Source organism: Pistacia vera, unplaced genomic scaffold (assembly GCF_008641045.1).
Source record: "Pistacia vera cultivar Batoury unplaced genomic scaffold, PisVer_v2 Contig878, whole genome shotgun sequence".
NCBI classification, from domain to species: Eukaryota; Viridiplantae; Streptophyta; class Magnoliopsida; order Sapindales; family Anacardiaceae; genus Pistacia; species Pistacia vera.
In genome coordinates, this window is record NW_022196754.1 from 626,834 (window position 1) to 642,672 (window position 15,839).

Below are 15,839 nucleotides of genomic sequence, written 5' to 3' on the forward strand. Positions count from 1 at the left end.
TGAAGAAAAAATTGAGTATAATATCGGATATTTATTTTCTTCCCAATAATTATAATTCTGTGTTCTTCTTCCTCCACAAGTCAATTATTCTTTGCTCATGGCCGGAACCAAACCTGATTGGACCTATCTTCCTGAAGACCTGCTTGCTTAAATTGCAAGCTTTCTCCCCCAACAAAGTGACCTCCGTTGTCTTCGTGCCGTTTGTCGCTCATTTCGATCCAGACTTCTCCTTCCTGAAAGACTTTTATTCCCTCCGTCTATTTTAACCGCAACTGACTTCCTCAGAGTCCCATACCCTTTCCTCAGATGCCCAGACTCTGCGGAAAATGACCTCTATGTCCTCACGGAGGCTACTGTTTATGCTATCCAGCCTGTTGACAACAAACAGGCTCTGGCATGGTTGATCAAAGTAGAAAAAAACAAAATCAGGTATGGCGTATTGGAAGGATCCGCTCTCTAGACTTCGTTTTAGATTGTCCCGTAAGTTTCCCAAGTTTTTAAACTTGCCGGATTACAAGGTTACTGAGATCACTACATCTTATGAACTTGAAACTGCTGCTAGCCTTAAAGATAAATACGAATTCGGTTATGGGGAGTACTCGAAGCTAAATTATGGCGCCGCAAAAGTGACTTTAACTTCCTGTGTTGATAAGAGCGATGAAGAGTTTGCGGTTATGGCGAAATTTCGTGGGAGAAGGTTGTGTATGTGGAGAAATATAGACAAGAAATGGAGTGATATAAACTTGGTGTTTGATCCTCCTTGGTGTTATCGGAATATTTATATTGAGGATATTATTTATCATAATAAAAAGTTCTATGTTTTGCTTTCTTCGGGTGTTACTATGACTGTGGATTCCAAATCGTTGGGTGTTACTAAAGTTGGACGTGAACTCAGTGATCTGGACTGTGATTTCATGCTGTACTTGCTGTACTTGCTGGAGTCACATAATAATTTGTTTCTGATTGCTAAGTTCCCCGCAAAGGAGGATAGTGAGGATTGTTTAAAGGTTTTTAAGCTTGACGAAGAGAATCGCAGATGGGTTCGAGTGGTGAATGAATTGGAGTTTGAGGGTAGAGTGATATTCCTGAGTGAAGATGGATCATATTCTCTTTCAGCTAAAGAATTGCGTCCATGTAAAGAAAATTGTGTTTATTTTAAGAAAGAAATTCGCGTTGGGGAAAATCGTTATCCAGGGGAAGATGCATGGATTTTTAACTTGAAAACTAGAAAGGATAAGAAACTGAGCAAATTTCCAGGCTATGCTGCTAGCCTTTTCTGGCCTCCACCATCTTGGTTGAAGCAGTAAAATAAAGCTAGCTAGCTAGCTGCTTCAATGGTTTTCCGAGAGAAGATGCTTGGGGGATTTTTAACTTTCAATGGTTATTCTAGACTTTTCTGGCCTCCACCATCTTTGTTGTCACTAAATTAACGTAATTGATTTTTTAATTTTTTGTTTTTCTAGTTGTTTCAATTTCAATTATGATGAAACTTGTTCTTTTAAATATGTTGTGATCAGTATCAACAACTGACTATAACTTCTTGATAAAAAAAGCATAGCATACATAGGTTTTATATTATTATCCATTTAATAAAGCATTTGGTAAATGTTTGAGACACAGCGGCCGGCAATCTAAAATAAATTTCTCCTTCGCCACCTCTTTGAGTTCTTCCTTTAATTCGGACATCATATAGTTTTAGCATACAAACTGATGTAACATAAAGTAATTGTCGATGTATTGATGCGTTACATCACCGTCAATTAAGTATTGTAAATAATTTCCAATTCAATTATTTGATAACCAAAATTATTCTTGGATCACTATGATAACAAGAATTAATTTAAATTGTCTTCTGTCTTCTCTGCATTTTGTTCTGAAATCTTAATACCTTATGTGGGATACAAATAAAATGTCTGACTCTCAAAACTACAGAACAAGGTTACGATCCTCTCTGGTGGGCTTATATACTGCACGAAAGAGCTTTTATAAAGTGTAAGGACTTCTGAAAATCTTTTAAGTTGTTTGGTTGCATTTCAAAAGTGTTTATCGCTACTTCACATTATCCCTATTTGAATATCAAATCTTATCATATTCTCAAAAACCATCCAATGAGAACTCCAATAACATTATTAATTCCTTGTTCAAATTCCAAATCAAAGTAAATGCTTAAGGAAGATAAAACTGAATCCTAAAGCAGGTGAGATTTCCTTTTATCTTCTTCGCCTTTAAAAATTATCGTTTTAAAAACAATATATGATTAATAAAATATTTATCTTTTGTTTAATAAACAATCAGTAATATTATTTTTAGATTTGTTGAGTCAATTCGTAAAATAAATTATATCAAACTAAAAGAAGAATAAAATAAATATAAAAGAAAATAATAAATAAATTATTGAGTGGAGTCAACAGCCCCCACTCGCTATAACATGAATCGATCCATGAAGCTTACAAGTGGCTTCTCTCATAACATACATTTTAAACTCAAGTTAAACGCAAACTGTTTACACGAGGTTAAATTAAACTAAAACAGCAGCAACTTGATAGAATTTAATCCAAACTCGGTAACCAAAAAAAATGTGATCCTATACAATGCAGGATGAACATCATTCTTCATTATATAAATGAAGAAAAAATTAATTACAATAATCATAATTCTGGGTTCTTCTTCTTCCTCCGCAAGCCAATTATTCTTTGCTCATGGACAGAACCAGAACCAAACCTGATTGGACCTATCTTCCTGAAGACCTGCTTGCTTTAGTTGCAAACTTTCTCCCCGAAAAAAATGACCTTCGTCGTCTTCGTGCCGTTTGTCGCTCATTTCGATCCAGACTTCCCCTTCCTGAAAGACTTTCATTCCCTCAGTCTATTTTAACCACAACTGACTTTCTCAGAGTCCGAAACCCTTACTTCCTCAGATTCCCAAACTCTAGAGCAAATGACCTCTATGCCCTCGCAGAGTCTACTGTTTATGCAATCCAGCCTCTTAACAACAAAAAGCCTCTGGCATGGTTGATCAAAGTCGAAAAAACAAAATCAGGTATGGTTTATTGGAAGGATCCGCTCTCTAGACTTCGTTTTAGATTGTCCCGTAAGTTTCCCAAGTTTTTAAACTTGCTGGATTACAAGGTTACTGAGATCACTACATCTTATGAACTTGAACTTGATACTGCTGTTAGCCTTAAACATAAACGCAAATTCGGTTATGGGGAGTACTCAAAGCTAAATTATGACGCCGCAAAAGTAATTTTAACTTCCTGTGTTGATGAGAGTGATGAAGAGTTTGCGATTATGGCGAAATTTCGTGTAAGAAGGTTGTGTATGTGGAGAAATATAGACAAGAAATGGAGTGATATAAACTTGGAGCTTGACCATCCTTTGTTTGATATTTATATTAAGGATATTATTTATCATAATAAAAAGTTCTATGTTTTGCTTTCCTGGGGTGTTACTGTGACCGTGGATTCCAAATCGTTGAGTGTTAATCGGCTAAAGAGTTGTATGGATGTCAAGAAAATTGTGTTTATTTTAAAGAATAAATTCTCGTAGAGAAAAATCGTCATCCAGGGGAAGATGCATGGATTTTTAACTTTAAAAATAAAAAGGCTAAGAAAATGAGCAAATTCAGAGGCTATGCTGCTAACCTTTTCTGGCCTCCACCATCTTGGTTGAATTAGCTGCTTCAACGGATGTGTTTCTTGGTTCTAGATGTTTTAAATTCAATTGAAAATGTATCTGCACCAGCAATTTCTCTGATATTTATTGTTTCAAATTAATTTAAATTGTCTTTTGTCTTCTTTGCATTTTGTTCTGAAAGGTAATGGAGCGAGTTAGAGTAACAAGTCTAACACTCGACTATACTTTTAAAATTAATAAATAAGTTTCTATCACAGAAACTTAGATTTTCAAGTTGAAATAAAATCTGAATAATCATTGAATCCTCCACAAAAAACGAATAATATGTTTATATAGGGTGGTGATAGCTAACTCTAACAAAATTCTCAATAAACAAGAAAATAAAATCCAAAATAATTAAAAAAAAAAAATCTTAACTGTTACTAATTATAAAATAAGAAATGATTCTAAATAAAATAGGAAAAACACGCCAAAAACTTAAGGCCTTGAAACACGCTGAAATTGTAGATTTTGGGCCCGAAAACAACTCTCAACCTAGGAACCCGATTACTTCTATTGGGCTCAATATTAGCTTTCCATTACCCGTAACTTTTGACAACGCTCAACCCTCTCCAAGAATTCATCTGCTAAACGTTCTACATCACAAGGTTACGAGCTTGTTTGGTTGGACTTATATACTAGGCAAAAGAGCTTCTTTAAAATTGTAAGGACTTCTGAAAATATTTTAAGTTGTTTAGTTGTATTTCCAAAGTGTTTATTGCTATTTTACACTATTCCTAGTTAATATATATATATATATATATATATATATCAAATTTTATCATATTCTAAAAAAACCATTTAGTGAGGAGAAATCCAACCAGTTATTGATTCCTTATCAAATCAGTTGACCTTATACAAATTCCAAATAAAATATAAACTGTTAAGGAAGATAAAATTGAATCCTAAGCAGGTGAGATTTCCTTTGATCTTCTTCACGTTTAAAAATTATCCAAAAATCATGTTTTTCCTATTTGATATATCCTTATAATATATTTATATTTTAATTGATGATTATTTAGATAATTACTATAATTATTACAATTAAATTATTTTGTCACAGAGTTTTATCACTGATGTAATCTTTACCTTTAGACCCGAATTATAATTATAACTGTACATCTCTCATTAACATCATCGTCTTCTCTTCTTTGTTCTTCCTCCCATGGACGTTATCAAGCCCAATTGGACCAGTCTCCCCAACGACATCTTACTCTTAATTGTAAGTCTTCTCCCCACACCATGCGACGTCCGTCGTTTTTCTGCCGTTTGTCGTTTATTCCGATCCCTCCTGGCTCCTTCTCCATTTTCAATACTCAAATTTCCTCGGTCCATTTTAAAAGACACTGACTTTCTCACAGGCACAAACCTTAATTTCAATTACCCCATCGACCCTAAAGAAAATATTTACGTCTTCAATGAGTCTGTTGTTTACGCCATCAAGCCCATCAACAAAGAAACCTCTCACATAAGGCTGGTCAAAGTCGAGGCGTTGAAACCAGAGACAGTTCAAATCAAGGATCCGCTCTCTAAACTGCGGTTCTTTAACTCGCCTCAAAGTTTACCGAAGTCTTTAAACTTGCTCGATTATCAGATCCAAGAGATAACTCGATCATACTCATTAGTATCACTTGATGTCCTGGTAACTGCCCACCACCTCAATGGGAGATTCAGAAGACGAGGTACTTTTCATATAAAAGCCATTTTTACTGCGAATCTCGATGAGACTGATGAAGGGTTCGCGGTTATGGCGAGATTTTCAGAACGAATGCTGAGTTTATGGAGAAATGTTGACAAGAAATGGAGTCATATAAATATAGGTCTGGCGGTTCCTCAGGATATTTCAGATTTTATTTATCATAATGAGAAATTCTATGCTGTGGTCACTACTGGCGTTACTCTAATGGTGGATTCTAAATCATTGAATGTTACTAAATTTTTAGATCCACCAAGAAGTCTACAACGTTCGTCCATTCTGTACTTTGTGGAGTCGTCTAAGGATTTGCTTTTGATTGCCAGGAATGACAAGGATTATTTGATGGTTTTTAAGCTTGATGAGAAGAAACCAGAGTGGGTTGAGTTGGTGGATGGAAAGGGGTTGGAGGATAAGGTAATATTTCTGAGTGATGATGAGAATTCATATTCTGCTTTGGCTAAGGAGCTGCCTGGATGTAAAGGAAATTCTGTTTATTTAATAGAAAATAAGCTTGGCTATTTTAGTTTTAGTCAAAATGGTTATCAGAGAGAAGATGCATGGGGGATTTTCAACTTTCGGGATGGTAGGATAGTTAATTGTAGAAAATTTCCAGGTTATTCTAGCCCTTTTTGGGCTCCACCATCTTGGTTGGAGAATTAATTTTTCTGCTCATCAGGTGTCACTGAATTAATGAAGTTGTTTTGATTTCAATTATAATGAAAGTGCTTTAGTTGACTCTTCCTGATCCTCTGCCTAATGAAATTTCAAATCAAAGATAAAGGAATGAAGATTAAATTGAATCCTAGAAGGTGAGATCTCCTGTGATATTCTTTTTCTATTAGATATCCTTTCAATATCTTTAAATGTTTTGATGCAAAACATGTTTTTATTTACCTAGACTTATCTTTTAAATTACTATTATTTGGATAATCACTATAATTATCTTGATAATTACTAATTTATTATTCTATCATAGGTTAACAATGTGTTACATTATATCAATTTAAAATTTTGACTTAAATTATAACACAAACTCGACAGTAAAAGTTAAATTTTTTTTTTTTTTTGAGTAAACCGAATAATTGTTTTTGACTTTTTTCTGTGCAACTTAACACAAGACCCCTTAACCTAAAACAAAACTTCCCTTAAACTAAAACAAATCTCATCATCTCTTCTTGTTTGTTCTTCCTCCCATGGACAGAGTCAGGCCCAATTAGACCAGTCTTCCTAACCACCTCCTCCTCTTAATTACAAGTGACACGACCAGTCCCGACCCTCCTTATCCCATAGGCTCCAGACGCACCTATGAGACTCAACTGATCGAGACGTGATATGTGAGAAAACTATAAAACCTGTTTATGAATAAAACATCATAAAACTCTTCTAGGTAAAACATTTATAAGCACTCTTTTATTTTATTTTTTCTTTCTCACGAATAAATGTAATGTCATTTGCATATAAACAAATGTAACTGAAATTTTCACAAAATGAAATGTATGGTATCAGATTTTTCCATAACTTTATTAATCCAGAACAAGAACTAAATACATGATGAAGAAAACATAAACTTTACAGCGGAAAATAAAACACAACAATGGAATATATGATGAAATGAAGTCGTGTGGCCCAACCTTGAGTGGAATTCACTCCTCTGCACAAACACCTTCTTGACCTGGTGGGGGGAAAGAAAAACATTTGAAAACGAAGGATGAGCTAGAAATGCTCAGTGAGTGGGGAATGGGTTAGTATGAAATAAAACATTTCAATATACAATAAAAACACTCATGCTTATAAAATTTCATTTCCATAACACATTTTATAATATTAGTCATCTTTCGTAACACATGTTGAAATCTCTCATGGCAAGACTTCTTTTTTAACACTATTATGGCAAACGAATCAATACTCAAGTTTCTCTAAAAATATCATTTCTAAGAAACAGTTCATATACGGATAACATTTACATTTATAAGTTCCCATTTTCAAATAAATAATATACATATCCAAATCATCTCTCAATCACATGTGAAAACTCTCACCCAACTAGTACCCAAGGGTAAATCCGTCTAACCCGCAAGATCTAACATCGCGCGAGTTGAACCACTAAATCCATCTTGCTAGGCGGAATCGGTCACCGCTCAAGCCTTCGACCTAGTGAGTCCAAGCATCACTCGGGCCGACAAAATCATATCCCGTGTAGCAATATCTGCCTCACTCAAGCCTTCGACCCACTTGGGCCAACAAATCAAATCATATGTAACGATATCTGCCTCGCTCGGGCCTTCGACCCAGTTGGGCTTGCAAAATCCATCCAATATAGCGATATCTGCCTCGCTTAGGCCTTAGACCAACTTGGGCCGGCAAATCAAATCATGTGTAGCGATTTCTGTCTCGCTCGGGCCTTCGACCCACTTAGGCCGGCAATATCAATCATGTGAAGCGATATCTACCTCGCTCAGGCCTTGGACCCACTTGGGCCGGCAATATCAAATCATACGCATGTGTAGAACCAAATCAACATCATGAGGGGGTTGGGTACTACGTAGGTTGGTTTGAAACCCACTATCATCTCATACTTATTCTCAAAACATTTTTCTCATAAGCATGTAATAATTGCACAACTTAAAAATATAAATGCAGGTTCTCAAATGTTTTCAAATCTAACAATTTCAACCCATTTTCATTTCTTTTCGAACTATTGCCACAAAACATCAAAATCCCATCTTTCTCATGTCAATCAACAATTTCCAACAATAATATTGCAATAAAGCTCATTTATATAAATAAATCAAACATATTAGGCAATTTAAAAGCAATCAACAAGTATAAAAGAGCATTTAGAGATAACTTTGTTAAAAAGAAAGTTAGGGGTTAAGATTTTTCCACTCACCATTTGAAGCTCGACCCTTAAGCCGAAAAATGATTGAAATCTTCTAATAATGTCCCCGCTTGCCTCCCTCCCATTTGCTCAATCTCCCTTTGCTCTTTCCGATCACCGGAATTTGCTCGCCAACGACTTTTCCAGCCACTTCCATCGTTCTCTTCTCTCCTCTCTCTCTATTATTGGTTTCATCTTCCTCTCTCCTTCTTTCTTTTCTTCTTCTTCCTCTCCTTCTCTCTCTTTTCTCTCTTTTCTTTCTCTCCTTTTCCTTCTCTCTTTTCCTCTCCTTTTTCTTTCTTCTTCTTCCCTGTTTTTCTTTTGATTGAATGGTCATTGTTCATCAAAATATCTGAAAAATTTTTAGTTAGTCCTCACTTATTTCGGCCATTCATTGTACTCCCCAAAACTTTCAAATTATTGCACTTTACCCCCAGAATCACAAAATAAAATTTAATAAAACTCCATACAAAAAAAGTAAGGGGTATTACAACAAGTCTTCTCCCCACAACATCCGACGTCTGTTGTTTTTTTTTTTTTTTTTTTTTTTTTTTTTTCAATCCCTACTGCCTCCTCCATTTTCAATTCTCAAATTTCCTCAATCCATTTTAACCGATACTGGCTTTCTCACAGGCTCAAACCGTGACAAAGTTTACATCATCGTTCCCGAAGAAGATATTCATGTCTTCGTGGAGTCAGTTGTTTACGCCATCAAGCCCATAAAAAAGAAATCCTCTCAAATATGGCTGGTCAAAGTGGAAGAATCGAAACCAGGGAGGGTACAAATCAAGGATCCGCTCTCTAAACTTTGCTTCAAAAACTTGCCTAAGTTGTTACCGAAGTCTTTAAACTTGCTCGATTATGAGATCAAGGAGATAACTCGATTATATTCATTCGTATCACTGATTGTCCGTGAAAGTCCCCATGACCGCAATGGCAAATTCAAAATACAAGGTACTAATTTACATACAAAAGTGATTTTTACAATCAATCTTGATGAAACTGATGATGGGTTTGTGATTTTGGCAAAACTTAGACGAGCAATGCTGAGTTTGTGGAGTAATGTTTACAAGAAATGGAGTCATATAAACATGGGGCTTTAGGTTCCTCCATACATTGCGGATATTATTTATCATAATGAGAAATTTTATGCCCTGGTCACTATTGGCGTTACTCTAATTGTGGATTCTAGCTAAATCTTTGACTGTTACTAAATTTTTAGATTCACCAAAAAGTCTGAAAGATTCGTCCAAACTCTACTTTGTAGAGTCGTCTAAAGACTTGCTTTTGATTGCCAGGAGTGACATATTCAACGTGAATGAAGATTATGTAATGGTTTTTAAACTTGATGAAAGGAAACCCGAGTGGGTTGAGGTGGTAAATGGAATGAATTTGGAGGATAAAGTGATATTTCTGAATGAAGAGAATTCATTTTGTGTTTCGGCTAAAGAGTTACCTGGATGTAAAGTGAATTCTGTTTATTTTATAGATAATCTGTTTAGTTATTTTGATTCAAGTCTACATGGTTCTCCAAGAGAAGATGCTTGGGGGATTTTTAACTTTGAGGATGGGATGTCAGTAAATCTTAGAGATTTTCCAGGTTATTCTAGCCCTTTCTGGCCTCCACCATCTTGGTTGGAGAATTAATTTTCCTTGCTCGGCTGGTTGTCCCTGAATTAATGTTATCGTTTCTTTGTTTTAGTTCTTTCAATTTCAATTAAAATCTTTGTTCGAGTTGTTTCAATTTAAATTAAAAATGAAGCTTGTCCTTGAATATGTTTTGATCAAAAAGATAACATCTTTGAATTTTGAAAATTTGTTAATCTTTATATTATTATCCATATAAAAAAATTGCCCCGAGTTTTTTTCCTTCTTATTTTGTATAAAAAATTGATTCAAGGATTGAGAAACGGCCAGCCGGCAATCTAATATAAATTTCTCTTTTGTGACATCTTATGGTTTCAGAAATATAAAATTTCCCATATGTAATTAAATAGTTATTGTTGTCAACATCCCTGCAATATCTAAGAAGGCAGATTATAAATAATTTTATATTATAGTAACGATCAGGGAGATTAGAAAATTAATAATCCAATTACGAAACATAGATTCCGAGCAGGAGTTTTCTTGTCTTGAACTTGTCATGAAGTCAAAGGCTACTTCATTTAGAAGATAAACCTTCTCTTCTCTTCAAACTATAAGCCACATCCAGGATCAAACCAGATTGGGGCAACCTCCCTAAACATCTACTCATCCCCATCGTAAAACTTCTCGAAACATGATTTGACATCCTTCGTTTTCGCGCTGTTTGTTGCTCGTTTCGATCCTCACTTCCTCCTCCTCCAGAACTCATATTTCCACCCTCAATTTTTTAGGGAACAAACTTTCTTAGAGGGCCAAATCCTAAGGATGGTGACTTCTTCTACCTAATCAGTTCCACTATTTACACCTTCCAAGCCCCCAAAAAGAACTCTAGCACACAGGATGAAACCTCCCAAACATGGGTGGTCAAAGTGGAAGAATCAAAACCAGGTAGATTCGAGATCAAGATCCGCTCTCGCGACGTGGTTTTGGTAACTTGTCCAAGAAGTTACCAAAATCTTTGAACTTGATGGATTATCAAGTTACACAAATAACTAGATCATAAGTGTTACTACTGGAAAATCAAGGGCTGACGTAGGAAATCACGTGATGGGGGGGTGACCTGCTCCTGTCAGAACGGTAAACACACGTCAGGCCTGCCAATAGCTATGGAGCTCCCACGTGTCCCTTTCCCTGCTCTAAATCGTGTAAAATCAGTTTGGAATGTGACATAAAGCCGGATTTACTCCTGACATTCACACCAACTCATGGATTTACTGATGATTACTTGCACTCACATCACTATAAAAAGAGGAAGACCCCTTCATTAAGGGGATTCGGCTATTTTTACACTAAAAATTAGCTCTATCTCTCTCTCTCAATACTTTGTATTTACTTTTCTTGGCCAATCATTTGTAAGTCAGTCTGCTATTGCGACCTGACCCACTATATTAATACAAATCAGTGGACGTAGGACTTGCTACCTTAGCATCCGAACCACTTTAAAAGGCTTTCATTGCATTTACTTTACGTTTTATTCATAATCACGTGTGTCTCTTGACCAATCAACGTTACGCACGTGTCAATTAGTTGGTGTCAAAAATCACGCATCAACAGTTTGGCGCTAGAAGGAGGGCCCAGATTTAGTATTCATCCTTCATTAGGAGAATCTCTAACCGACTAGTCCTACAGCAACAGATGGCCCGCCAATCTGAACCTGAACAAGCTAACCAGCGCGTTGAGGGAGTGCCCCAGACCCAAGGGGATACCCCTTCCAGAATACTTCCATCCCCACAAATTGCTGCGGTGGATATCCCAGCAACTTCGCAGCTTGACCCCGCCATTAGAGGCTACCTGGAGAGGTTCGACAATACTCTCCAAACGGTCAACCAAAGGTTGGACCGTCTGGACCAAGGCGTGCCCTCTAGAACAGTTGGGGCGGTGCAACCGTCAAAAACACCTGCAGGTCGCGTGAAAGCGCGACGAAGGGAAATAGCCCGTGCCGCGAGCACTACAGCACGTAGACGTAAGGGTAAGCAAGTGGCAAAAAACAAGCCTATAGGCTCCAAAGGGCCAGCGAACACAAACCGTGCCCCGAGCAGGGTGCCGGCAAAACTGAGACTCAGCGAAAAAATAAATCCTGAGCTGTCCCATGCCACGTCGTAGGTGAACCCGAACAAAAGTGTTGGACGGGGTGATTCTTATCACCGCCAGCGGAATGATCCTGATCGCTATCGTGAGGATGTTCCTTACACCTCGCGGGGCGGTTCGTACCACCGCGAGGGTCATGAAAATACCTTGCACCATCCATCGCCTTCACACGCCTCCAGCCAGCGTCTGTCGAGAGCGGCTGGAAACACCGGCCGAGGCGAAGAAGAGTCCAACCTCCGGACTCTCCTGAATCATAATCGCGAGGGCCAGACTCGCGTGGGTGAAAGCAATCCCCAATTGGCTCCGTTACCGCAAATTGAGGAGTTGCAGCGAGCTCTGGACAGGCTGAGAGAGCAGCAGAACGAGCAGGCCCAGGTCGCCTCTGCATCTCCCTTCTCTCCCGAAGTGTTGGCCGCTCCACTCCCACCAGGTTTCAGAATGCCCGACATGCGACCGTTCAATGGGAACCATGACCTGCAGGATCACTTGTATGAATTCAATGACCTGATGGAGCTCCACCAGGTTTCGGATCTTGCAAAATGTCGTTGCCTGGCTGTGACTCTAACCTCTCATGCCAAGCGGTGGCTAAGGTTGCTCCCAGCTGGAACGATCAGTTCGTGGCCTTAGATGAGCACGACGTTCCTACGGCACTTCAAAGCAAACCGTAAGTTCTCGATGCCTTTGAGTTATCTCAGCAACATAATGCAAGAAAGGGACGAGTCCCTACAATCTTATATTGACCATTTCCATAGGGAACTCAACAAGGTGGCTCACGCCCCCGAAGAGTCGATCCGAACTCTCATAATAGCCGGAGTTCGCCCGCAAACTGACCTATGGAAAGAACTACAGGCTGAGGACGATGTTTCCCTCACCAGATTCTATAACCTCGCGAAAAAGTACCTCCGCATAGAGAATTCATTGGCGGCACTACGACGTCGCAACCACGGATCTTCGGGCAGTATGTCTAGTCGGGGAGAAGGTAGAAGAGTTGATCGCAAAGGAGACGTTGACGATCAAAAGGAAAGAAACCCCGCTACGAGCACAAAAAATCCTATGCCCCGGTTCCTCATCGTGACCGCGACAGGCCCCAATATACCCCGCTGAATGCCTCTGTGTCTGCCATCCTTGATAAGTCCGAAGAAGCCAGTCTGCTCGGAGAACGCGAACCCATGAAAACCCCTACAACAGCCAGAAATAATAAAAAGTTTTGTCGCTATCATCGGGACAATGGGCACCATACTGACGAGTGCCGAGACCTGAAACAAGCAATCAAAGAGCTTATCAAGAAGGGACATTTCAAGGAATACATCGATGACTCTGCTCCCTCGAGAGAAAAAGTCGGGGGGAGCCAAGTAAGAAGCGTCGTGATCAGAAAGGGGTGCTCGATCTCAACTTGATCTTCGGGGGACCACACTTCGCTGGGAATTCACGAGGTGCCCAAGAAAGGTATGCTCGTGAAGCTCATCACGACCCCATTAGAGTAATGAGTGCGGATCGGCGACCACAAAAGATTCACCGGGAGGAAGAGATTTCCTTCTCCGAACAGGATGCGGCCAGGTTACACCATCCCCACGATGACGCCCTTATAATCACTTCCCTGATAGGGCGCTATAACACCTAGAGAATGCTGGTGGATAACGGGAGTGCTGTGAATATCCTGTTCGCATCTACCTTTGAGAGGATGAATTTGGACGAGGCCGACCTAAAGCCTGCCTCGTTCCCGCTATACGGATTCACAGGAGATCATCTACTCCCCAAAGGAACAATTTCACTCCCGGTCACGCTAGGCGATTTTGACGAAGTGACCAGAATGATTAAATTCTTAGTGGTAGACTGCCCGTCAGCCTTCAACGGGATCCTTGGGTGACCTCTACTAAGGCAGTTCAAGGCGGTCACTTCAATTTACCGTCTGAAAATGAAGTTCCCCACCCCGACGGGGATTGGGGAAGTTAGTGGCTCTCAGCGCGCATCGCGCGACTGCTATGTAAAAGCAGTCCAGATGGCGCACAAAGGAAAGGGCATTCCACGAGATGTACCTCGCCAGGCCATGGCGATTAATAGGATCGATCCACGACCTAGCCTGGTTGAGGACAATCTAGACCCCCGCATCCAAGACTGCCCCTACAGTAGGCCAGTTGAGGACCTGACTAAAGTCCAAGTCGACCAGAAAGAGCCGAGCAGGGTGTTAAGGGTCGGTAAAAATCTCAACCCCCAGCTCGCTAACGAACTGATAGGTTTCCTCAGGGAAAACGTCGACGTGTTTGCCTGGTCGCATACAGATATGGTCGGGATCAGCCCGGACGTTATTTGTCATGCGTTAAACATCGACGATGAGGCCAAGCCAGTTCGCCAAAAAAGAAGAGCAATGGATCCGGAGCGGTATACTGCATTGAAGTCAGAAGTGGAAAACCTCCTCCGAAGCGGATCCATCCGAGAGGCACTCTACCCGACGTGGGTTGCCAACCCGGTCCTGGTAAAGAAGCCAAACGGAAAATGGCAGACATACGTTGATTTTAGCGACCTCAACAAGGCCTGCCCAAAAGACAGCTTCCCTCTGCCGAGAATCGACCAGCTCGTGGACCCCACCTTGGGGCACAAGCTGCTAAGTTTCATGGATGTATACTCGGAATACAATCAGATCCCTATGTATGGCCCAGACGAGGAACACACGTCCTTCATTACAGACCAGGGGCTATACTGTTACAAAGTTATGCCTTTCGGCCTCAAGAATGCTGGCGCAACCTACCAGCGGCTGGTTAACCGAATGTTCTCCGACCAGATCGAAAGAACAATGGAGGTCTATGTGGACGACATGCTAGTCAAATCCCAGGTCGCCTCAGAACACATTGGACATCTCACTGAGATGTTTGACATCCTCCGGCTCTATATAATGAAACTGAATCCTCTCAAGTGTTCATTCGGGGTATCATCAGGAAAGTTCCTGGGATACATGGTTAATCAGCGAGGGATAGAAATAAACCTCGAGAAGGTCCAAGCTCTGCTCGATATAGAGAGCCCGACCAGCAAAAAGCAGGTCATGAGCCTAAATGGGCGAATAGCAGCACTAAGCCACTTCATATCGAGACTAACAGATCGCTATTTGCCGTTTTTCAACGTTTTGAAGGCCAATAAGAAGTTCGAATGGACTCCCGAATGTGAATAGGCGTTCCAAAGTATAAAAGAGCACCTCGGGAAGCCGCCTCTCCTCTCTAAGCCTCACCCACAAGAGATTTTGCCTCTGTACCTGTCCGTCTTGCAGTCCGCGGTCAGTGCAACCCTAGTTTGAGAAGAAGAGAAAGTTCAATGGCCTGTCTACTACGCGAGCAAGCGCCTGTCGGACGCCGAGATGCGGTATCCTGAAATGGAACAGTTAGCTTATGCTCTGCTGATCGCCTCCAGAAAGCTACGACCTTACTTCCACGCCTATACAATCCATGTAATGACTAATTACCCCCTTAGGCAGGTCCTCCAGAAGCCGAAAGCCTCGGGTAAACTACTCAAATAGTTAATGGAATTAATCCAGTTCGACCTAAAGTACAAGCCTAGGTCGACCATCAAAGGGCAAGCTGTCGCCGACTTTATTACAGAATTCTCCTATCTCCCGAATGAGTCGGACCAACAGCCTAGCGAAGCCATCCAAGAGAGCATCCAGAACCTATCGACCTGGAACCTCTATCTCGACGGATCATCGACCCGAAAAAGGGCAGGAGTAGGCCTCCTCCTGTTGAGTCCCGAAGGGGCTCGCATTCACGGCATCCTGCGGTTCGGATTCAAGGCGACCAACAACGAAGCTGAGTACGAAGCTCTGCTCGCCGGATTACGGTTGGCCAGAGAAATAGGCGCAACCACAATCAACGTA

At 40.1% G+C, this 15,839-nt stretch overlaps 1 protein-coding gene across 1 annotated transcript; it reads left to right on the forward strand.

Annotated features, from left to right (window-relative positions):
- Window positions 1–431: 431 nt before the first annotated feature.
- On the forward strand, window positions 432–1,307 carry LOC116119217 (F-box protein SKIP23-like). The gene has a single exon (XM_031405156.1). It carries the CDS (start codon window positions 432–434, stop codon window positions 1,305–1,307), a length of 876 nt encoding a protein of 291 aa, XP_031261016.1.
- The last annotated feature ends 14,532 nt before the right edge of the window (window positions 1,308–15,839 follow it).